The sequence below is a fragment of the Colias eurytheme genome, chromosome 19 (genome assembly GCF_061535395.1).
Source record: "Colias eurytheme isolate Ceu_HAF_F1 chromosome 19, ilColEury1 Martin Lab GWU primary, whole genome shotgun sequence".
NCBI classification, from domain to species: domain Eukaryota; kingdom Metazoa; phylum Arthropoda; class Insecta; order Lepidoptera; family Pieridae; genus Colias; species Colias eurytheme.
The window spans coordinates 8,751,976-8,778,384 of record NC_142998.1 but is presented as its reverse complement, the minus strand read 5'-3'; the positions used below and the strand labels follow the sequence as shown (position 1 = coordinate 8,778,384).

Here is a 26,409-nt window from a genome sequence, read left to right as displayed (position 1 = left end):
TTTTGTCGAGTTATCGCATACCAATGGTACAATAGGGTAAGATTTATGTAGCAAGCCTTTGTACTGATACATTCTGTGCTGGAGAAATTACGTTCGGTATTTTAGTTGCATTATTTGTGGTCTTTAGTAACGAATGGAATCAATGCGTAATGTTCGTCTAGCTAACTATTCGGTTAGAGATCGCTTCACAGTCCATGTGTTTGTGCAAATGATTTTTCTATGTGTATTTTAATACTTCGACGTGACGAATCCAAAAATATTGGCAAATTTAATTAAACAGTGCTAATAATATATTGATTACTATGATCGAACTTTGCAAAATAACTATATCATCCATGTGATCTATGCAAAGGATATTGTCAGATCACAATAGACGATGCTTACGTTTCGAACTAATCATAGATTCGAAACTAATTATTAAAATCCTGTAAAATTGCAATATCATTAAAAAATTCGCATTTCACACAAGTGCGTCTTAAACTAGTACTGTAAACTGGTCAATACAAAAAGTTCGTGTTAAAAAAGTTCTATCTACTAATACGAACTTACCTGAAGTGCACGTTAAGTACCAAGACAGTCATCCAGACGCTGAGGGATACCAGGATCATGGTGAACAGCAAATACTTCCCCAAGAGCGGTATGGCGAGGGAAGTCGGCGGTATGATCTCGGCCAATAGGAGGAAGAACACCGTCAACGAGACGAGTATCGAGATGCTTAACGATATCTACGACAAAACATTACCTGTGAACGCCCGCACCTTGCGGTTTGGGCGGATTCTAGTCATTTGTGTGCAGCGCCGCTATCCCTACCGCCGAGACTCGCGTCTCCGTCGAGCTAGGGTTGCCAAACAAACAAACAAAAATACTTTATTGTGCACCACAGATTGAAGTCTTGTACTGACTTTATTATTTTATTGTAAGGACACAATAAAATAATTATTGATAGAAGAGCACAACAGGCGGTCTTATCGCTCAGATAGCGATCTCTTCCAGACAACCTGGTTGCCAATTCGAATAACCTCACAAACATCTAAAATTGGCAGCCCTAGCTCGGCCATCGAAGTCGAATTACCTGAAATGCACGTTAACAATGCACACAGTGACCCACACGCTGAGGGACACGAGGATCATAGTGAATAGCAGATACTTCCCGAGCAAAGGGATCGCCAGGGATGTTGGCGGGATGATCTCGGCCAGACCGAGGAAGAACACTGTGAGGGACACCAGGATGGAGATGCAGAGCGATATCTACGGGAGAGAAGTGTTTGTATTGCCGCTGGTACGTACGTAAACATGTTTTGAGCCGTTCCCAGTGACTATTGCATTTATTTAGGTATATTTTTTGTATTTTGAAAAAGTATAAAAAAAAGACGGGTTGCACTCCGGGAGTGCCGGCAGAAGTGAAAACTTGATTATAAACGTTCAGCATGTTTGGTAATTTGAAATGGTATCCGTCTTACGCATGGAATATAAGGGCTAAAAAAAATCCGTCTTACGCTTTTTCGATCAGGCCACGTGTCCTGACGCGAGTTTAAGATTTTATACCCAACGCCGCTAAAGAAGTTTTCACTTCAAAAATCGATCTTGAAGCGTTATTCGAAACCATATCCTTTGGTTTAATTATTGATATAACTAATGCCAAAGAGTATTTTTTTTTACATTACTTGAAAGTGGCGTTTATAAGGATAGAGCTATTACGAATTGAACGCAACTTATAAGTAGGTATGCCTCAGATTTTGTAAATACTGTTACTGAAAATTTCCTTTTAGATATAACTTTTGAATATTTTTTGGGCATATCTTCTAATGTTCTAATACAGATTTTTCCTACTTATTGTAAATCACGGATATCAGATTATACAGATAAAACATAGGAACAACAAGGTACAATACGCAAAGAAATTTAAGCCCATAGTTTTATGTTGCTGATTAAAATAAAGCTCATAAATCTATTTTTTTAACTCTTGCTTTGCAGATTGTACCTTTTTAGTGAAATTTATAGCTTTTTAATAAAATATTTTGTCAACTCATGGAACTGCTCAAAACATCACGATAATGCATTAAATTTAAAATCCGTTATTAATTAATTTATCCATATATTAATCATATTGTCTTTCCACCACCTAGTTAAAGAAAAAACAGATGCTCCAAATAAATCATATAAATTAATTAAGACAACAAATAATTAGATACCATGCTGGAAATGATTTGGAACAAAAAATTAACAGCCAATTATAATAATATAATATACATTAAAATAGATAATTTGCTATATATTAAGAAAAATCATCAAGGAGCATTTTAAGGTTTCAATAGGTAATTAAATATTTTAAAGTTAATTGTTAATGACAGTTAAATATACTTTAATTATATGTTATCTGCTCGTCTAAAACTAGGATATAAAATTTTATATTAAACTTTATTTTGATAGTTTACAATTCGTTAAATTAGATACTTTACTGTTTATAGTTTATACATAATATTATATAATATTTCACTCATCTATTAAGTTCTAATAATTACTACTGATATATTATAATTTAATCTAATTATTGTACCAATTATCCAATATTTACATACACAACCCAAATTACCAAACAATTTTTTGAAAAAAAAAAACAATAAGTTTCCAATTGTTCATTATTAATAAAAACCATTGGAAAGACAATAGTTAAGCAGAATGATACTATCACAATCACACATCTAACTAATGAAGACTATTACACGGAAGAGTATGGAAGATGGACGGTCTTAGGAAATGGAAATGAGCATGCTCGCCTTTACATATCGGTTAAAAGACACCAAAATATGAGATGCTACTACATTTAAACTATTACGAAAATTAACACTAGCTTTACGTAATTTTTACTTATTTTGAAATAATATACTAAAGTTTTAAAATTACAATCACTTGTCATGGATAATATTTTTTTTTAAGCTATTGCATAGCTTCTATCGCGGGCCTTGAGCGCGGGGACCGAATCGAGAAATTTCGTAACGAAAAAACCTCACGCTCCCCACGGGGACGGGCGCGGAGGTGTGGCTTGAAGGCATAGCATGCAATAGCTTTACCGCGGCAGTCCCCGAGTGCCACACGTCTTTTTTATGTTATAGGAAGGCCAACGAGTAGACGCACTGCCTGTGGTAAGCAGATTGCGTCGCCCATAGACTACCATAACAGAGGTTGCCTACCAAAATAGGATAAGCGGGAAGACGGAATTAGTACCTATAGAGTATTAATATAGATTCAAAAGCTGTACTTCACTGTTTAATATAATTTCGACGTCGTTCGTAGACACTTTGAAAGAGAAAATGGCATAACCTGTGGTCTAGACAGGTCTATGATAAAATAAGTCACTTATTCGTAAAACTTTAATACTTTGCATCTATTTAATAAGAGTGCTTATATTGGCTAACAAGTTTTTAAATATAATAGACCAATTAAAACTCAAATATTTTGTTGGTTTTATGCAATGTATAGAAAGCTGATTTTATCAAAATTAATCAAAAAAATAAATGTCTGAATGTAGTAGCATCTCTAAGCAAATATATCATAGGAAATTAATATAGTTAGGGTTCTTTCTATGCTACAACTAAACATACACCAGAGGGCGTAAGTTCCTAATAAAATACTTTCTTCTATCTATTATTTTCTACTTCTCATCTTAAATAATTTCTTTGTTAATTATTAATATATAAAATATCCTAAAATTGAAGTTAATAGCAGAATCTTTACTAGGTTATAATGGTATAATTCGAAATCTCTAATCATATGAACTATTTTCCCTAAGTTGAATAATGGATAACTTTAATTTATATTCTGAATATGTTAAAAATTGAATATTTGGTGTCTTTTATTTACAATTAATACAATACACTGTCGTGACGGCTATATACTTATGCAATGGAATTAATATGGCAGGTACTTGAGGGACCAAATAGGGTCATTCAATATAAAACCATTTGGTATTTATTATTAGCATGTAACTATATTATATTGAAGTCTTTGACGCTTTTTAATATTAATATTTTTTTGAATGATCTCTAAATCACTATCAGAATTATTTAAAAGTAAGTTAGGATATAAATTCCAATATTTCCATTTTCCATAGTGCTTAATTTTTTTCACAAATAATTATCAAAAATCTTTCTCAACTTACAAAATAAAAAAATCTAAATATTTCATTCTTAACAGAAGAATTAAAAATCGCAATTGACCGTTCGCGTTGTTTATATTCAAAACCAATTTCTTTTTTTTTGGGCTAATCAAAATCATTTAAACTTTATAAAATTTGACATCTAAAGTAATTTAAATAACCAGTCCATTAACACCTGCGATATTACTTCCACTGTCCACAACACAACATCAAAAAGTACAAAAACATACCTTTTCTCCAGAATCCGAGGGTAGATAGAAAACTAGTACAGTGAGGAAGGTCAAGCCAACACATGGTATGATCAAGTTCACTGTATAAAAGAGGGTCTTACGACGCATTGTTAGTTTGAATGTTATGTCTGGAACAAATAAGAAATATTAGAAAAATTGTAAAAAAATTAGGCGGGTTTTAATTAAATTTGTAGAGCCTGTGGTAGAGCTAAATAGTGGTGTATATTGTTTTTGTATGGGTTGAACACCATTCAATCATGCATGATCGATGCAAAAATTGTCCAAAAATAGGGATTCAGCAATTATAGACATGTCGGATTACAGGGTACGACGGATAGGCCAGGGGCCGGTGTAACGCGGGTCTACTGTACTATGAATTGTCCTGCATAAGATAAACCTTAAAATATTTATTTACAAAACAAAATTATATTTAATCAAATAAAATATGTTCCCATATATCAACAAGTTGCAACAAAAATATTTCATCCAGAAAAAATATGCATAACAAATTAACAACCATGTAAGATCATTATTGAGTCATAGAACATTGTATCCATATTGTATCTAATTGTGAGCTCAATTGTTAAATTCATTCATTAATTCCCTTTCATTATTTAATTAAACCACAAGATATTCACAAACCCACCAGAAAAAGGTTCCGGGCAGCAAGGATAATACTCTTCGTTCCTAGTAGCGGGCACTTCCAAGATATCCCACTCTACAGATAGATAGAATTCGCTGAGATCAATACCCACATGGACCAGGCTGCTGCCAGCTGACTGGTCCATGTGTTTTAGGTCCACCTGGAAGTAATAAAGATATATTTAATAAATTTATATATAAATATTTAATGGGTAAATAAGGTATGGGAATTTCTTATTAATACAATTTTGTATAGGTATGCAATGATTTAAATTTTATGTTTGTATTGAAAAATGAAAAGCACACCTAGTTATAACGATAACACTATTTTTCTAAATATTCAAATTTCTGAAGAATTTCTTTGTCTTATTATAATTAACTAGCTGCGCTCCGCGGTTTCACCCGCATTGCTCCGCTCCTGTTGGTCTTAGCGTGATGATATATAGGTTATAGCCTTCCTCGATGAATGGGCTACCTAACAACGAAAGAATTTTTGAAATCGGACCAGTAGTTCCTGAGATTTGCGCATTCAAACAAAAAAACAAACTCTTCAGCTTTATTATCTTAGTATCTAGATGAGGCTATTATTATTTTCATATTTGTAATACTGTATCCTAGTAGTTAGTTCATACAAGAAACTCTAGAAATTTGTGTACTCCACACTAGTTTGAAAAAACTTTTAATGCTTTACAATAGCTACCTTGATACTAAAAATAATAAAATGATTAACCTGAGCTCCATTATATGTCCAAGAACCAAACTTCATGAAGCAAGTTTGTTCATCAAATGGGAAATATTCCACATTAATTTCACAGGACGACTTGTAAATAGCTGGCGGCTTCCAATTCACTTCCCCTGTGTATTTCAATGTTGCTTTTGTCATTAGCGTTACCTGGAATAGTTTATGGTTTATGTATAGAATCAATTATTTATTTCAATGTAATGATGACTAAAAATATTTATCAACCATATTATTATAGATATTTCTTACACATTCTGTTTTAAATTTAAAAGCTGCTATGTCGACTTTTAAATATAAATTCAATTAAGATAATTTATATTCTTTATTCTTGTATGTATTTAATTATAAAAATATATTGTGAGCAAGTATTTCCTAATAAAATAATTATAGCTGTGTTCCCATAAAACTACTGTTTTATTTTGTATGTTCTATTGTTATTTCTAACTCTTGAAATAACATTTTGCATGCATTATTTGTAAATACATTACAAGTGGTCCGCCCCGGCTTCGCCCGTGGTACCTACATGTTTAAACTATCCTATCTCTCAAGTTGGATCGAACTGCACATGGTGTGCGAATTTTATTATAATCGGTTAAGTGGTTTAGGAGTCCATTGAGGACAAACATTGTGACACGAGATTTATATATATTAAGATAATGCAACACATAATAATTACCTCATAATTTCCATCCCAATTATTGTAAAGAACAATATCTGGTAACCAAATATGTTCTGATGGTACATACAGCATCTCTACACCTCCATAATCATCTGGATTCCATTGTAGTTTATAATCAAACCATTTCTGAAACATAATTAAGTTTTTTTATTCTACTTTAAGTTGCGACATGCTAAAGTAAATCTCTGAAGTAAAATAGACTTTTAAATTGTTGTAGAAGATTATTTTGATTGACTTAACAGAATAGTTATTACTTTCTTTTGCCTTCTTTTATGACTTGCTAGGTATACAACTAATAAAATACTGTTTATTTAGAACAAAGCTCTAAGTTCTAATACCACTAAATACAATAATAGTGTTACCAATTCAATGGTTACTATGCTGAAACAGTGGGTCGCAGATATTTTTTGCAATAAATAATCAATTACCTGCTCCACCCACAAGTTTGTAGTCATGACCTGGTTCTTCAGATTGACTTCCATCAACTGAGACAATTTTAGGCCAAGTCTTACGGTCAGTATATCAGTCACATTAGTCACAGGTCGAATTAGCCGATTGTAATTGCTTAGAAGATCGTCATATAGTCGTTTTACGTCTGGATTTGCTTCCAGAAGTTTCACGCCTGAAAGATTATTCAATTTTATTAACAGCTAGTAAATAAAACTTTGCAATTATCGGTAAGAACTGAATGAAAAAGAAATATTGGTGTCGACTGTCGTTTCGTTTTACTAAAAATTTATCAATTAAAATAATTATAAATATTCTGGTATTGTAGTGTTGTTTAAAGGAAAATTACTTACCCATACAGTTATGCACATATTGAAATATCAACCATATAAAACCCAACTTCATATTGGCACGTATTTATTTTTTATAATTATAAGTGTTTACAAAACCCAAAAGTGGATGATAAAAACACGCAGCTTTTTCAAGTACGTAAGTAGGTAGTTAAAAGAATTCAATTTTGTACGCATAACGCAATACGAATACAAAGCGCATGCGTAATCAATATTCGTACAGAATGATTCCCGCCCATTTTTAATAAAGGACAAGGAGGAAATGTAACATAGCGCCTTTTCAGTCCAGAGGCAAAAAGAGGAACTATATTATAGCTTTTTAAATTCTGAAATCTGAATGTGCCTTGGATACTTACACATTTCATCCTATTTGAGATTTGTTGATGAATTTAGTACTTTGTTGTATTAACGAAGTACATATTTGTAACTTTATTAAATAAAAGATAGATTAAAAAAGTAAGAGCATTTATTATTCAAAATCTTATAAATGAGATAAATATTTAAGTGTGGGCCGTCTAACCACAATTTTAATAAAATTAATATAAAAAATGTCGTAATTTTGTTACAATATTATCTCCTGTGTCTTCATAAAATATTTTACATCACTTTCTATCTTTTATTTTGTCTTACTTGGACATTTTTTATACTTCTTACATGGTAACTTTCGAATTCTTCATTTTCTGAAATTTTAAAAAGCATAACTTTCATATTTAAATTTATTACAGATTATTTTATCCATTTAAGTATCCAGTCTTTAATCTATATTGACATATATTTTAATGTAAAGAATGCACCATAAAAGAAGTCTCCTAGATGCGGCGCTGTTTACGCCTAAAATAATGTTGCCAGTATTATTTAATTCAAATATCCCAGCGTTGGGAAATGCGAAATTTAATCTAAACTTACCTAATTATGAGTTAAAAGTTCATTGATTCTGATAGATGTTTACTTACTTGTCTTATGCAGGAATGTCGAAATAATTATCGAGATTTAAAACATTAAAATAATAATCTATTACCACTAAAGATTTTTATCACTTTCTTAGAACCGTTTATGGATGTGTGTGAAGTGTTAGTAATCAATGAACATTTAAGTATTTCAATGCAATCATTCGTTTAATTTTAGCCCAATTTTTATCCATAGGGTTCAAAATACAGAGCGGGAAAACTCATTACCTCTTTCTACAATAAGACCAACATGTCAAATTTAGTTCAGGCCTTCGCCGTGGGACTTCTTTCGTGGCGCGTTCTCTATGTGTTGCAAGTTTTTAATTGTACAAATATTTTAGCATCGAGTAGCATCGTCGTAAAAAATAGGTTATTTTCAAATTCTAATTCGATTTGCTTTCTGTAACACACTGAATACGAATTTTGTAAAAGGATTTTACTCACTAAAGCACTATTATTTATCCTGGAAACTATAATTATCATTGATAATGTTTAAGTTTTTAAATTTTTTTTGTTTTTAAATTTCGCTATAAAATAATTAAAAAATTACCTCCAACAGAATATTTTGGTAAAGGCCACAAACTGAATGGATAAAAATAGGCACTTGGCACTCGTCGTATGATAATAGGTTTTTCTTGTATTGTCTTTCGTTCTGTAAAAAATAAAAACATTAATAGTTAGGTAAATAGCATCTACTGTTAAAATATGTGTATATAGTTAATTAGTTAGGCTTTTTTAATGGTATTTTTGTTCGTATATAAAGTAGTATTTTTTTGTAAATTAAAGTCGAAATAAATAATTATTGTTACCATAGACTCACAGGTACTTTTAAGGACATCGATATTCTTAGAGTTTCATAGGTTTTTTAAACATTAGGTAAAGGACCATTTTTACTGATTGAAGACTTGAAATTTTTGTGTCAAATGTACGATAGGTAGGTTCTCCTTAATAAGTTGACCTACTTATAAAAAAAACAGCTGGTATTTGGTAACAGCAACGTCTTTATGAAAGTAGGTACTACTCATCTAAGTTCCAACGCTAGCTCTAATATAAGTTTATTATTATGTTTGGAAAACATCGGTATACATGTACTCAATATCAAGATGACTCATATATTCAAGACCAACAGGCGAGCTTGAAGCTTCAATACGATGATATAACAATATGTATAGTCCAGAAATGCGTTCACAATAAGGAAGGGAATGACCGTATCGAACCTTCCGGGTTCAAGGTAGGAAGTCACTTCCAATGTCATGACCATTATGTCATTGGTAATGATAGTTTATATACATTTTTCCATTGGACCAATTTACTTTATAGGACCCTAGGAGTTCCGCGTTATCTGGGAGTTCAAAGGGCATAAGTATTTTTTTAATCGAACATATTTTTAGCAGTTTCCTTTGAAAGGAGACGTATTTTATCCATCTGGCCAATAGATGATAGTATCATACTGGGATATCAAAGTGAATAGATAAATTGGAATAGATTTCATTTTTATTTGAATGCATTTTTTAAAATCCATGTCTATTGCACGCCTCATAAGCGAAGCGTTGAGGTGGGTACTACTGTCACTTTTTTTTTATTGATAGGGGGTTCTTATTTCTATTCATAGCCTCACAGACAAACAAAATAGTCATAAATCTGCCATAAATGTCGACATAAATTCTGCATTCCAAATTAATATGTGTGTACAATTGCTCCATTTGCTGACACTTCCCGGTTCAAAGACGTAGGTGTAAATTTTTCACTTAAGACCAATTTCCAATACACATAAAATCTAGCACGTAACAATCTATTACAATGTATTTCTATGTTACATTGTAATGTAAGTAATCGAATACAATCGGTAATAAGTATGACGTGTTAATAATATTTTTACATATAATTAGGTGCACTTCCTGCATCTACGAAGTATGCACAATCTTAAATTCTTAAAATACCAATGCACTAATAACTCATAATAATATGAAAGCAGTATGAGTAATTAATACTTTAAATATTTCATCAACTATGAAAGAGTTGATTTTAGTTTCTGCTAGACACTGTAGAGTAGACATTTGTCGTTACTAGTGTAATGGTAATGCTTTTCTGTACTTGATACATTATCTAAGATACAACCACGAAAATATGTTAAATGATTAAATCCTTGTGTAAAAAAATGAAAAAAGGACGTGTGGCACTCGGGGACTGCCGCGGTAAAGCTATTGCTTATCATGCCTTCAAGCCACACCTCCGTGCCCGTCGGAGTGGGGAGCGTGAGGTTTTTTCGTTACGGAATTTCTAGATTCGGTCCCCGCGCTGAAGGCCCGCGATAGAAGCTATGCAATAGCTTAAAAAATAGAATTTTGCTTTATTTTTTAGTGTTGTATGTAGGTATAATATTTGTATTCCCTGACCTACACATCATAATATTGCTCTTCACGAATCCGGTCATGTCGCAATTGCGTAACTAACTATATCATCAATCATGAATCGCACTACCTAACTCAATTTGAATAATAAGATAACTGATATATAATATACTGAAATATTTCATTACATTATATTATTCTGGTTTTTAATCAATTTTTTGATGCGATTTCAAGAAGCTTTATGTTCTGTGGCTAGTCACCAGATCAAGAGAATGTAAAAAAGTAAAGTAAGATAACATCCCCTCGACTTTAAGTAGATAATAATGTATCTCTGGAACACTACGAGATTATTGTGTCTGGAGGTTAATTAAGCGTGCGATTTATAAGGTAGGTACTTTAAAATACTGATAAGAATTATATCAAGTTTAATAGACGCGGAACCAATTTCCTTTATATATTAGTTAATTTATATCTTTATATCTCTACAAGTACCTAGATGGAATTTGTTATTCAGATACGCGATCATTGGTTGTTTAGATATTTGGTCCAATCGCTTAGAATTTAGATCATTACCAATCGTAATAATTAGATAGGTACTGTCCGAAGGTATCTATGATTATTTGAATATATCCAAACACAATTTCGGTCTCATAGCTAGAAAACTAAAGCAAAACCCATATCGATAAAGCATTTATAGTTCGATATGTCACAAGAGTTAAATAAACAATGGGGTCACTATCAACTGCGGCCGTAACGGCAAAGGTATAAATGATTGAAGATCGGTCAAAAATAGGGTGAGATACTTAGCATCCGTCCGACTTGGGAGTAGGGCTACCGAATGATAGGAATTAAGAATTATAAAAATGTGTTTATTCTTCACTACCTACTTACTATAAAACAAAGTCGCCGTCTCTGCCTATTTTCAGAATAATGATTTATCGCCAAAAATTTAAATAAGTACACACAGTAGATATGTGAATTAGATGATACTAATTTTTTTATGGGTACATAGAGTTGTGGTCTTAAGCTTCTTACAAAGCTTATTCTTTGACCGCGCCCGGGGCTTCACCCGCATGGTCAAAGAAAATTAACAGTCTCATAGACGTGTCACATTTTAAATATAGTGCCCTCTATCGGAATTTTCTTTATTTCGGAGTGATGTGGACCTTCTCATGGAATTGAGATATTTTATTGCGGTTAAAGTAGCCTATATCACTATAAAGCCTCTAAACTGTTTCGCACAAAAATGGTGTCATGAATTATTAACTTCGTTGCGACGTGGATGAAAGATGAACATACACATTTTCGCTTTATAATATGTATTAGGGTATTAGTTGTATACGTAGTATATTATTATTAGTCTGTGGTATTAGTAAGGATAGCACTGGTCTGGAGGGTCGAGTTCTGATATAAATATTTTAGATTAATCACAATCACATCGTTTATTATTGCAACAACTGAAGAATACTTATTGACTAGCTAGACTGTCTGACTGAATTGTAAAATTGTCAATAAAGACTGCTGTTATTTCAACTTTTTCGAATTATTTTATAAGTTTATATCTTTTTCTCTAGTCTCTACACCTATAAAGATGAACAAATCGAGTTAAAATTGCCACATTCCTTTAATCTGGTAACCCTACTTAGGAGCTGGGAGTGATAAGTGCAGTATTAGGTAATGTAGGTCAGTTTATGCGATCAAAGTTGCCGCAAATCAACAATCACTTAGCAACCAATTTTGTTGTCGCGGTGCATTTATTTTTATTTACACAGGAAGGATAACGAGGAGCCATGTGAGCCTGTCGTCTGATTTCCTAAATGATTTATGGGGCTCCCTGTTAAAAATATGAAAATTGTACAAAATCCTTCATTACATAATATTATAAAACACTTCCTCCACTTCGTCTGTCTGTTTGCGATAACTTTAATAACTATAACTGATCTGATTTTTATTCTATTTACATTAATGGGCAATAGCCCATAATGTAAATGGAATAAAAATCGAGGAAATTTTAAGTGGGTACGTAAATAATTTGTTATCTAGATATAAGCACATAGGTATAATATAATACTATATTAGTAATATTAAGTAGAATTAGAAAGCTAGTTTGTTATGACTCATTAGAAGATGAAAAAGCTCTACTAAAAGTCACACTGAAAATTCTGTATGTTGAATTCATAACATAATCAATAATTGACCAAGAATAACCAAAGAATTTAAATTTAAGGACTAATAATTAACACACACACGATTCAACAATAAATATTTTATGACCTAAGTAGCATGTTCATTAAAACAGGCCATCGAAATGATTTCTGTTTTAATTGCTTGTTGTTGTAGATTACTAAGTACCTTAGTAATAGGTAGATTAGTAAATCACAAAAAAAAAGGATGTAGTAATCTACTAAATTGATGCATATTATTTATTTGTGACACAGATTCGAAACATAAAGTGAATAGAAAATTAAATACTTCTTTCTTCAGACCTTAGGTACTTACTTACATATTTAATTTTTCCTACCTTTCGTTTCCATTTTCTTATTTGGCGCCAACGCAGGGTCGCTAACAACGATAACGACGAGAGCGCAAATGCAAACCACAGCGGCCGTACGCGCGTGCGCCATGCGTACAAATATAATATTTACTACTGCAGGCCAGTGTCCACACAATCAACGGCAATGTTACACTGATAGACTGGGGTAGAAGCCTTTGAAAATAATGAAAAGATAAAAAAAATCGCAGTCGGATGAAACCCATTAGAAAAGGAGGGGAATATGATAAAAATGTAAGGAAAAATAAATTACGGTCAATCCGAATTCGGGAAGCGGGAGGGGGAGGCTTATAAGAGAAAAAAATGGTTTCTCTCGATTTCCGACAAAACTACAAGTCCTATAGAAAAAAGTTCAATGGCAAAGTTGTAGGTAATTAAAAGTTCTACAACTTTTGTATTCACAATTTTTTCACATAACCTAAAAATTTAGGTGAAAAATTCAAAAAACCAAGTTTTTGGTCTTTTATTTCTATCTACTTCAAAATTTATTTTTTTTCTACGAAATTTGGTGAAAACTTACTTTATTATGTCCCAAATACACTGTAATTTATTTGATTGAAAATATTTATTTTTTCGCCTTATTTTGAATGAATACAAAAAAAACAACCTAATTTTCAATCGAAAAGTCACCCGTCAAAATATCAGCTTTTTTCAAAAACTTGGGGTGCCTTTTATTCATTGAAATCTCTACTTTCATATGGTGTAAAAAAAAATAAACACCACCATAGTAAATGTTCTCAGGAAATGCATACAAACAGTGTGATAATGAGCTTTTACTAAATCAGGCACACTTCTTGAACTCTATATCTTCTCTTGTATCGGCTTTTCGGTAATATTTCAAAAGAAAAATAATTATCTGTTCTAAGTTTAATATTTTACAGCATATTCAAAAGCAAAATGATGTCGATAAAAACATTTCAGGTAGTTCGAGAAGTGTGCCTGATTTAGTAAAAGCTAATTTTCAGACTGTTTGTATGCATTTCCTGAGAGCATTTACTATGGTGGTGTTTATTTTTTTTACACCATATGAAAGTAGAGATTTCAATGAATAAAAGGCACCCCAAGTTTTTGAAAAAAGCTGATATTTTGACGGGTGACTTTTCGATTGAAAATTAGGTTGTTTTTTTGGTATTCATTCAAAATAAGGCGAAAAAATAAATATTTTCAATCAAATAAATTACAGTGTATTTGGGACATAATAAAGTAAGTTTTCACCAAATTTCGTAGAAAAAAAATAAATTTTGAAGTAGATAGAAATAAAAGACCAAGAACTTGGTTTTTTGAATTTTTCACCTAAATTTTTAGGTTATGTGAAAAAATTGTGAATTCAAAAGTTGTAGAACTTTTAATTACCTACAACTTTGCCATTGAACTTTTTTCTATAGGACTTGTAGTTTTGTCGGAAATCGAGAGAAACCATTTTTTTCTCTTAAAAGCTCCCCCCTCCCGCTTCCCGAACTCGGATTGACCGTAATTTATTTTTCCTTACATTTTTATCATATTCCCCTCCTATTCTAATGGGTTTCATCCGACTGCGATTTTTTTTTGTTTCAAAAATTATCTACTCTAGTCTATGACTGTGATACTGACCGATACCCACTGACATAGTACAAATGCTCGTCACCCACGCTGACTAAATAGCATCGAACGTTGCAAATATATCAGCGGCAAATTAGTGGTACGGAAATAAGGGTCCCCTGTCGATAGGTGAACATTATTGCCGTCTTGAACACTGTCTGTTTTGTTTTTTACTTATTCATTTAGATAATATAGCAAATGAGTAGGTATTAGGTAATACATTGTATTCTAGATGTAGGTACCTATACGCGGCTTAACTTGCAGACGAAACCACGGGCAAAGGCAAATACTTTATAATATCGGACATAGGTAGGCTATTGTTGTAGCTATGTCCCAGGAATATCTTATGTTAATATTATCATCCATTTCAGAATATAATAAAAATCCTTTCAAAGGTTTTAACGTGAAAAAGTAGTGACCAAAAACGGTTGTTGAGCGAAAAAATAGCTCAAAACGAGTGGGAGTTACAATAAAAGAGCCACAACACGAATTTCGCGTTGTGGCTCTTTTTCACCCTGAGCAATTTTTTCGCTATTGAGTGTTTTAGGATGGTTTTAGGTCTCTGAGCGTAACTCATTGATCACACAATTTTCGCGCCTTTTATTTTTTAAATAATAAGAAGTTTGCTATGCTATGTATCAGAAAATTGTTATTTATGTTAATCTCCATGATAAAGTCTTTCCACCCGTTCACTAACGCTGATAAACATTATTTCTGTACTCTAAAGAGGATGTATATTTTCTGCGTCACACCTTTTTCCCATAAATATAGTTAGTGACAACTACAAAAAAATCAATTGGGCCATGTTTTGATGCAATCATAAATTAATTTAACGAAATTTAAAATTTCCTAGTAATTATACTTTAGAATGAAATTACAAAGAAGTGCATACAAGGACGCTGAACGTAGCTATTTGTCAAGAAACTTGAATGAAATCGTTGCTGAAAATCGTAAGCTTCAGCAACAGCTCCTTGAAGCTACAAATAAACAACATCAGGAAATGACAAGAGCCATCGAGTTGAACGAAAAGAATACTACGCTGAAGCGACAAATCCATGAAATAGAACTGAAAACAAATCTAAATAATTAATTAATAGTGTACTGTTAAAATGCAACGAACGTACGAACAGAAAATCAAGTGTTTGCAACGGGAAAATGATAATTTGCGTGATCAAATTTTGTTGGCAAAGAGGAAAAGAAAGGAAGCTAGTGAAAATGCCAAGATACTAGCAGAGTCGAATTATTATTTGGAAAGATATTTAAATAAACTCCGTGAAAACAGTACTGCAGAATTAGATACAAAAGTTGTGAATAGTGAAAATCTTGTAGTTTAAAATTATTAAGGTTTGTGTTTTGCGTTGAGTTGCTAATTGATTTGTTTTATAAATTTCATTTCATATCAATAAACATAAATTTTATTTACTTATTTACTATATAAAATTTCATACAATGCATAAAATAAAAATACACAAGAGAATAATTCTACCTACCTACCTGCAGAACTTATAATTTGTATATTCATTACATTGCATTGTCAATAGATGGCGTTAATAGTATGAAAATGAAATCTAAAATCTCCAGTGTATTAAAGTACCCGTCACGAGAAGCTATAAATTATGTAAACAAACATCTTTTACTAAGTAAACATTTTATACTGCGAGATAATAATAAATTGACCATATTCAATCGACATGAAATATAGACGGGTTATATGAAAGTAACAACCTATTTAATTTAGTCGGATCATATTTTAACGACGCAAAGCGCTATCGTTTGTGTTTCTTGGTACCGGAACGCGTCCGTCGCAGGGATTGTGAACTATCGGGACGCCATTTTGAAATAAACGCATCATTCGAGTTTCGAATGCGTACGAGTTTGTTTCATTGCTTTGCATATATCGCGGATCTGGTTGTTATTGTTAATTTTGTTATTGTTTCGTTATCACTTTTTTATTGTTGTTACTTTAATTGTTGCGTTAATTTTATTTGTTATTACGTATAATGGAGCCAGTAGCCAGTACATCTAAGGAAATAAATTCGCCACGAAAAAAACGTCAAAAGGTGCGTAATACAATTTATCTAAAATATATAATAAGTAAAAAGAAAGAGTTGTTTGTTCAAACGCGCTAATCTTTGGAAACTTAAGGTTAATATTAGAAGTAGGTTTTAAATTGTGAAGTAATTGGTTAGGTTAATTGGTATACCTGGAGATATAGCTTGAGCTTCGTGTGACAAGTGACTACCGGTGATTTTTACAGGTGATTTTTTTACTTAATAATTTATTAAATCTTAAACAAATTCATTTTTTTTGTTGATCCAAATGTTGTGAACTCCTGAACACTTGTTTACAAAATTTATAGCTTCTCATGACGGTTACTTTAGATATAAGCTTCTTGGTATTGCAAAACTAACAATGTGTGTAAAATATTTTTCTAATTTTGCTTTCTTCTATTCTAAGCCTATTTGTGTTCTATCAACATTCTGCATCGGATAAATGCAGATTGTTATTTATTTACTCTATTGTACAAGATCTTATAAAATAAAAATGTAAAACATAACCATTTAAAATGTACAAGTGGCGGCCTTATGGCTCAAAGCCAGATTATAATGTATCCTACATGCAGTAATTCTAACCCTAAAAAGTAAAAACATTGAAAATTCACTTGTATTTACCTAGGTATATTCTAACTCTTAAATTTCCATTTCTGAAGAATTTTATCAAGAATAATTAAACAATAGAATTAGGTCAAACTCATATTATTAAGCTGAACAGTATCTTATTGACAGGCTCTACCCTACAAGACTCATAATCAACCACACTTCTAAATAAAACACCCAACTTGTTGTAGTCATTTATTAACCCCTAACGTCTATTCCCTCATCATCTTCTCCTTTTGACGAGCCAGCTTCTTCTTGGAGAGCTTTTTCTTAGCGGGAGCATCGTCTGTGGGTGCCGCTCGGGCTACCGCGTCCTCACGCTCACTGAGACACACCTCAATGTGGCAGGGGGACGACATGTAGGGGTTGATGCGACCGTGCGCACGGTAGGTACGCCTGCGGAGGCAGGGGGCACGGTTTACCTGGAAAGAACATTCAAAACATGAGAAATTTGTTGAAAGATTTCTTAAAAATATGACAAGTTTGTACAGTTATTGTTCGGATGAATTTAATGACAAATTTTAATACTCTGAGTGCCCTTACGCACTAGCGGTTAACCGCGGGGGCGGCTAACCGCGCGGTTAGCCGCTTTCCCATTTTAATATGCAACCGCTTATGATTGTACGCACTAATCAGCTAGTCCGTAAGGGCACTGATGATACGTTCAGACGCTTGGCAAGCAGCCCGTGCGCTTACGGTGCAAACAAACACAGGCGCATGCACAAACAATATGTTTACATGCTTGTGGCACATTCTTGTGCTTGTTGAATGTCACTATGAACGCAAGCGTCTGAACCCACCCAAAACATTGATAGCTCTGTTGGGGCCATGCACTTATATTCATAGCTGGGATTTCTGGATAACTGGAAATATGTTAAATACTGTAAAAATATATTCTTTAAATAATATTATTATGTTAAATACCGAACAAATGTTAGATAATTACTAGCGGGGGGACAATGTTGCTCGCGTCCGTAGGACATACCACCTTGTCCATTCAAGACCCACCCTACACGTGTCCCCTGGGTGGTGCCAAATGAGCAACAACGCCGAGTTTTGGGCGGCGGGAATTAACCCGAACCAACAAGCCTAATCAGCTTGTCTTTGTTGATGGTAGGAAATGACCTCAACAACCCGGTCTTGTCATGTTTCGTGAGGCTGGGGGCCTGGGCTTCATTGTCTGTGCCACGAGAAAGAAAATCTCTATAAAATAATTACCCCAATCCTAAGGTGTGGACTGTGCCGATGGGATGAATGGCTGGAGGGACTCCAGTTTTTAGCACCAACCTCGATGTGACAGGCTAACATCGTTGAATTGCGCCTTCTTACAGGAATGGGCGTCACCCTGTAAGCGACCGTATAACTCGACCCTACTCGTGGGAACAAAAATGAGCGAACCTACCCTAAATTCTTCAACCAGAACAAATCAAAAAAATCTAACCCAACAAGTTTTTCACCCAGGACTTTTCAATAGACCACGCTCAGCATCTCTGAGCGATATGACCAAACCTGAAATGGTACCAAAAGCAGCAGATACTGTAGAAACAGTAAACCAATCCAAGCAGAGATTACCACCACCTTGGCAGCGGGTACCTAATAATTCTTATAAACGTAAGAGAACAAGCGAATCTCCACCGAATCCCACATCTGTGGCAGTATCTAATAGATTTACATCTCTCCCAATAGATCAACCTGAAAGTGAAAATAATAACACTTCTTATCTAGGTAAAAACAAACCTCCTCCTATTGTCCTGTATGGAATAGAAGATGTAAATGAATTATCAAAATTAATTGAATCGGTTTGCGATCCGAAACTCTTTAAAATAAGAATAATAAATAAAAATTTGCTCCGAGTTCTTGTGGAATGCTCAGACACGTATAAGAATGTTATATCAATAATTAGGGCTAAGGGATTAATAGGTCACACATTTACACCAAAAGAAATGAAGGCGTATCGCATTGTTATAAAGAAGCTTCACTATTCGACACCTCACAAAGAAATAATAGATGCGATAGAAGCTACAGGAAACAAAGTCCGTGGTGAAATTATTGATGCCCGCTTCGGTCCAGACAAGTCGCCTTCTTTTACATTCTTTGTTAATTTAGAACCTAGTGATAATAATAAAGCTGTAAAAGATATTGAATATATCTACCACCAACGAGTTACAATAGAAGATCCTCGCAAATCAACAAAAATTGTTCAGTGCTATCGTTGTCAGCAATATGGCCACTCGAAGAACAACTGCATGAGGCCCTATAGATGTGTCAAATGTGGAGAAGGTCACAAAACTGCAGACTGTCCAAAAAAGGACCGCAACACCCCAGCTAAATGTGCTCTATGCTCGTGCGACCATCCAGCGAATTATAAAGGCTGTCAAGTTTACCTGGAAATCTCATCCAGAAAGGCAAACCGAAGATATAATACTCCTAGCGAGCCAATGAAGGAGAAAATAGAAATTAAACCTACACAAGAACACTATAGAACGACAGTTATACCACCTCATTCTACTAAACTGCGTGACAATTGCAGCTACTCGGATGTCACTGCAAACAGACACAAGACTGACGATGACCTGAAAAATTCAAAAAATGAAAAGAACTCTCAACAAAGTCGTATTGAACAACTTCTTATAAAGCAATCTGAAAAGATAGACCAACTCATTCAGCAAATAGGTACCCTTCTTAACCTATTGACCTCCATCGTCTCGAAATCACATTCATAGTTCCCCTACGTATTGCAACCTGGAACATCAACGGATTATCGTCGAACATTCACGAACTTGAGGAAGTGATCCATAGTAACAAACTCGACATTGTCTTGATTTCCGAGTCTCATGCCACCAAAACCAGTTCCTATCGACTAAAGGGTTTCAATATTTATTTCACTCCTCATCCCGTTAGTGGAAAAGCGCATGCAGGCACTGCCATAATCATTAGATCAAATCTTAAGCACACTGTACTAGAGAACTATGCAACACAGCATATTCAAGCTACCAATATTAAATTACATGATCGAGCGGGTGACATTACACTGTCCGCGATATACTGCCCACCCAAACATACAATCACCCCACAAATGTTTGAGAACTACTTTTGCCGACTAGGCAACAAATTCATATCTGGAGGGGACTGGAATGCTAAGCATACATACTGGGGCTCCCGCATTTCTTTACCACGAGGCCGATCTCTTAAAAGCTGTCTGGATACTCACCATCTTACTCCCATATCTACCGGTGAACCGACAAGCTGGCCAGCTGATCGCAACAAGTCCCCTGACCTCCTAGACTTTTTCGTAACGAAGGGAGTCAGCCATCTTTACACCTCTGTGGAATCGAGTCTGGATGGTTCATCCGATCATACACCGGTTATTCTTACCTTGAGTACTTCTGTCATTCACGTCGAGCAGACAGATGCCTTGTATAATCATAAAACTGACTGGCAAGGGTTTCGTAGCTTCTTGGAGGAAAACATTAAACTTAACATTTCCATGAAGACCCCAGAAGATGTTGACAACGCTTGTGAGTCCTTTACAAATCTGATCCAGGTCTCTTCATGGAAAAACTCACCTTGCATAACATATCCCCCATTGACGGCATCCCAATCTACAGTCATCAAGACAAAACTCTTAGAGAAAAGGCGATTACGACGTATCTGGCAGCAATCTCACCATCCAACCGATAAGACTGCCTTTAATAAATCTGCAAAACAATTAAAGCAGCTTTTACTAGATTCTGCAAACTCCAGCTTTCACAATACTATAGAAAGAATGTCACCGCAAGGAAAAGGAGATGCTTCGCTCTGGAAAGCTATTAAAACCAATAAAAGGCCACAAGAACATCTGCATCCCATCAAGTCCTCAAATTCATGGGCGCGAACCGACGCTGAAAAAGCAGAAGCATTTGCAAATCATCTAGAGAATGTCTTCAAGCCGAATGATGGTAGCGACGAACCTGATGTGATCGACATACTCAGTCAGGATCTTCAGCTCTGCTTACCACTTAAACCCGCATCACCAAAAGAAATCGCTCGCGAAATAAGAAGACTGAATTCCAACAAGGCTCCTGGTTTTGATTTGATCACTCCGAAACATTTAAAAAACTTACCTCGCAAGCGCATAACATTTCTTGCTTCCCTATTCAATGCGATTCTCAGATTGTCGTATTTTCCGAAGATATGGAAAATTTCGGAAATCATCATGATCCACAAACCTGGAAAATCTCCCCATGAGGCTGCTTCGTACCGTCCCATTAGCCTGACACCGGTTCTCTCGAAACTATGGGAGAAGATATTCGTAGTACGCTTGATGGAGCATATGGACAACTGTGATCTTGTTCCTAGTCATCAATTTGGATTTCGAAAGCAGCACTCCACCATAGAGCAGATGCACCGGGTCCACCAAGAGATCAGACGCTGCTTTGAAATGAACCAATACTGCTCGGCGGCTTTTCTGGATGTCCAACAAGCGTTCGACAGAGTGTGGCACAAGGGCTTACTATGCAAAGTGAAAGATAAACTACCTCACTCTCTTTTTCCTATCATCCAGTCCTACCTCGAAGGGAGACTCTTTCGAGTGAAACAGAGAGATGATAGATCCTCACTTCGCCAAATACATGCCGGCGTTCCACAAGGCTCTGTTCTCGGCCCTGTTCTTTACAACTTATTTACTGCTGACCTACCAGTAGCTAGTGACGTAACCGTTGCAACTTATGCTGATGATGTAGCCTACCTTGTTAGAGATGATATTCCAATAGCGGCAAGTAATAAGCTTCAACGATTACTGGATGCTACCTGCGAATGGATGAGGAAGTGGCGCATCCGTGCAAGTGCTCAGAAGTCACACCATATTACATTCACCTTAAGGAGAGGCAACTGCCCCCCAGTCAAATTTGGTGATGATGTGCTGACGGATAGCGAACATGTTAAATACTTGGGCTTCAACCTAGACCGAAGACTCACCTGGGCCACCCACATCAAAAAGAAACGAGACGAAATAAATTTTAAGTTTCGCAACCTGTATTGGCTTATGGGAAGAAACTCTGTCCTGTCTGTGGATAATAAGCTGTTAATCTACAACACCGTTTTAAAACCTATCTGGACCTATGGAGTCCCATTGTGGGGAACTGCCAGTAAAAGTAACATTATGTGCATTCAACGTATCCAGAATCACATACTGCGTACCATCACGAGCGCCCCCTGGTTTACCAGAAATGTGGAGATCCATGAATATCTGAATGTACCGACCGTTCAAGCTGAAATTGACAAATTTAAAAATAGATATGCCGACCGCCTGTCGCGTCACCCCAACCCCCTTGCCCATGAACTCGTAAAACCTTCCCCTATGACCAAAAGGCTGAAAAGGAAGGATGTTTTCTAGAAGACAGACGAGACGCTGGTCTCGTCGTCTACATAATCTCGCGCAGGCAACACATCTGCTTATAGTCTTGCGACTGATTGCAGATTAAACGAAAAAAAAAAAAAAAAAAAAAAATTACAAGCGGTCCGCCCCGGCTTCGCCCGTGGTACATATGAAAAATAGATGTTGGCCGATTGTCAGACTTACCCGATATGCACAGAAAATTTCATGAGAATCAGTCCACCCGTTTCGGAGGAGTATGCAGACTAACATTGTGACACGAGAATTTATAAGATTATTTCAAGCTAGCATTTGGATTTGACCAATATAAATCTTAAAAAGCTCGGGCACTCATAGGTTTGACAGGACAATCCTCAGACTTTTTCAAAGCCCAAATTAATGTAACATTCGGCGTTTTAACAAGCAATTTTCGTCAAACCTGGGAGAGACTAACAAATGTCAAAACACAATTTTATTAAATCGGGGATTGACCAGTTAAACTTAAATTCGGTATGAAATGTCTTGTTTCCGTATATTTGAAAGCATTTTATCATTTAAGCAGCTTTCAAGTCCTAAGAACCGCTTAACCAGTTCTGAGTTCCGAAACTCAAATGTATATCGAAGACCAGATACTCAGGCAGAGCCAGTAGTAAAAATAATAAAATGTGATTCTACCCTTTTTGTGAACACTTGTATGTTTGTACTATGTCAACCAGTATTTCTCTGGCCAGCTAATCATAGCAATTTCATAGAATACCTCCTAGTGTTAACAGAAATATGCTTACTATTTATTGAATAAAATACCTAACTATAAGAATGTCCTGTACATGAAGTAAAGTACGCTATGAATCACGGTTGTTCAGGCAACAAAAAATGGAGCTTACTAACCTCTGCCAGCCATAAAACTATGTTCAACCATTGCACATATTAAGAAAGATATAATTTTATAACATGAAAAATGTATGAGTAAAAATTAAGGCAAAAATTAAAATATCTTCGCCAAAAGAGATTTTTACACATGATACTTTTTGCCTTTTGAAAACAATCTATATAATGATATAGAATGTCAAGCAAAAAAGGCAAATGGAGGTGCATGTATAAATTTAGAACTATTATTGACTACATTAACATTATCGCTCCTTAGCTCGCTCGCTCATTAGCATTAGCGCTCCTTGCGCACATCATAATAAATTTCAGACCATCTAACCACATCTTCAAACTTCAACATCGAGGCGTTTGTTAGTCTTGTAAACATGAGCGACACTAATGAGATATTATTAAATGTTCAACTTAACCTATACTCTGTTTATTATTGTTATGACTGTATCCATATTGTACAATGCTAATAATAATTATTCTTGGAACAGTAGTAGTCATTTGTAATGTTTTCCAAGCAACAAGTTAATGTTTATGTCATTTCATTCATTCATCGATATTAATCAATTATATGTACCTACAAATTGAGTATTTTATGGACAGAATTGTCTTGTAAACAATGTATTAACCACATAGAACACTCACATGTTTAATTCACATCAAATAAAAAGTACAAAGGAAAGGTGGTTCGTCCAATAGTTCACAAGCCTTTTTCACTTAGTTTTGAATTAGAACATTCCTATTTTAACATACCTGAATGTGATCAATGACAAGCCTGTCAACATCCAATCCTTTGATGTCTGCGTTGGATTCAGCATTCCTCAACAATTGGAGGAGGAATTCAGCTGACTTTTTCGGCCAGCGACCCTGTGTGGTTCCGAATTGCTTAGCCTGTGCACACCTACCAACACCCCCGTTAAACCTACGGAACGGAATGCATTCCTTCTTCTCAGTCACATTTTTAAGGTAACGAACAGCGCGACGCAGTGGCAACTTTCTGATAGCCATAGCTGTTTCATATGTGTTCTGAAATGAAAAGTTCAAACGTGAGCACAAGTTTGATTTTGTATGTAAACAACAAGAATAAATCGTCGTTTTATACCTTGAAGTGAACACGGAGGTTTGAGCCACGCGCCTTGCATGATTTCGCTGGATTATCCGGCTCCCGAGAATAACGACCCATTTTTGTTACTGAAAAATAGAGCGGCTTTATTCACACGGGTTACACTTTCGAGGTTATTACTTGTTTTTGTGACAAATATTACGCATTCACAAAAATACAAGCACAGTTAACTTAATTTCACTGATTTCTTTAATACCACATTGTGTTTTAATTCAATTTTAGGTACTTTTTTAGATTAAAATGGATTTTCGAAACACGAAACCAACCTCTCAAGAGACTTTTAGAGCAGGAAAAGGCATAGACAAAAAGTTTGACGTTTAATGAGTTATGACATTTTATGATGTGTTGCTACATTACAAAATCACTGTTAAATCTGTTTATCTATGACGAGATATTAAATACAGTTGAAAGTTATCGATATATTTTTAATTTATATTAAAAACTATATTGATTTGTTTATTCAATTTTTAGGGTGCACTCACACACATCAGTCACCGTCACGGCACGTCACCGGACAGGATTAAAAAAATATATGTATCAATAGTTCTAGTATGACTCTGTTCCCACACGACAGTCGCCGGCACGAAATCTATCAGTGACGTCACCGGTCAGGCACGTCAAATAATCTTTCCATACATGTATCATACTTTTATCCCCACTCACCCGGTGCCGTCACGTCTCAGTTCAGTCAGCGTCGTGCTACCGTCAATAATTGCTACATGTTCTCTAGCGTGACACACGTCTAATCACTGACTAACCTGATGTATGTGTTCAATGATTCAGTCAAACCGGCGACGTGACTGACGGACAACATGACGGTGACTGGTGTTTGTGGATACGTACACAAACCGTCACCGATCAGTCATCGGTGACTTGACGGTGACTGATGTGTGTGAGTGCACCCTTAAAATTATTTTTATTCAATTAGAATACATTTGAAATATTATATGAAAACATATTGGTCCGGGAGCCAGCAGCAGATTTTATGACCAAGTTCCTCTCAAGCGGTAATTAGTAAAATGCATCAAAGTATAGTATTATGAAGCCTCGTGAACGTCAGCTGGAGCTCGGTTGGGGGGAAGAGCGGTTGTAGCCTCCCGTATCAGCTGACGGTTTTTCCACCAAGATACAGCCAGCTGACATATATATTTATCCACAGTTACATATAAGCTATCATCAGGTAAATTTTTGTTTGAGAGGAAATAACGGAAAATAAATTTTTCTTTAAATTTAACTTTCATGTTCGAGACACCAGCTGACGTATAATACACCATGTTGTAACCAGCTGACTATTTTTTTTCGTTGAGATATTGGGTTAGCTACAATTTGACACATTTTTAGCTGAGAGGAAATGAATGAATGAATGTATTTTTTTTCCTATGTGCGTGGGAGGCTACAACCGCTCACCCCCCCAACCGAGCGCCAGCTGACGTTCACGAGGCTTTATAATACTATACTCTCATGCGTCTGACGAATTATCTCTTGAGAGGAAATAGTTAACCAAATTTGCACCTGGCTCCCTAACCATATTCGAACATCAATTATTATAGTTCAAGATGGTAAAAAAAAACTGGTGCCCCGTGCTGCATGCTTGAGAATAAATACATCGTATAAATCCTTCCTCACTCAGCTCACTTTTTAACTGTTTATTGGGTCCGCGAGCCGCGAGGTGAGACGGGATTTTTTTTTAATCTTATGTGAATAGGTACGCATTTGTACAGTAGGTA

The 26,409-nt window shown here is 34.9% G+C and overlaps 2 protein-coding genes and 1 long non-coding RNA gene across 3 annotated transcripts in view; all 3 read right to left on the bottom strand.

The window, feature by feature from the left end:
* The window catches only part of nAChRbeta2 (nicotinic acetylcholine receptor beta2), a 30,189-nt gene extending 22,799 nt beyond the window's left edge, over nt 1-7,390 (bottom strand). The window contains exons 1-7 of the mRNA XM_090113361.1: nt 7,250-7,390; nt 6,878-7,071; nt 6,447-6,575; nt 5,759-5,920; nt 5,033-5,189; nt 4,387-4,514; nt 1,073-1,248 (exon numbers count right to left, since the gene is read on the bottom strand). Of these exons, the coding sequence (XP_089969487.1) occupies nt 1,073-1,248; nt 4,387-4,514; nt 5,033-5,189; nt 5,759-5,920; nt 6,447-6,575; nt 6,878-7,071; nt 7,250-7,301 (998 nt within the window). The 5' untranslated portion in view covers nt 7,302-7,390. The remainder of the gene's footprint in view (nt 1-1,072; nt 1,249-4,386; nt 4,515-5,032; nt 5,190-5,758; nt 5,921-6,446; nt 6,576-6,877; nt 7,072-7,249) is intronic.
* Nucleotides 7,391-7,694: 304 nt separating this feature from the next.
* On the bottom strand, nt 7,695-13,228 carry LOC149900297 (uncharacterized). Its single transcript, XR_016457780.1, has 3 exons — nt 13,066-13,228; nt 8,744-8,845; nt 7,695-7,926 (listed from the first exon to the last, which is right to left on the bottom strand). It is a non-coding gene; the product is annotated as an uncharacterized LOC149900297 (long non-coding RNA).
* A 4,283-nt stretch (nt 13,229-17,511) lies between these two features.
* On the bottom strand, nt 17,512-25,050 carry RpL17 (ribosomal protein L17). Its single transcript, XM_090113252.1, has 4 exons — nt 24,949-25,050; nt 24,662-24,750; nt 24,313-24,585; nt 17,512-17,752 (listed from the first exon to the last, which is right to left on the bottom strand). Exons 2-4 carry the CDS (start codon nt 24,740-24,742, stop codon nt 17,543-17,545), a joined length of 564 nt encoding a protein of 187 aa, XP_089969378.1. The 5' UTR covers nt 24,743-24,750; nt 24,949-25,050; the 3' UTR covers nt 17,512-17,542.
* Between the last annotated feature and the right edge of the window lie 1,359 nt (nt 25,051-26,409).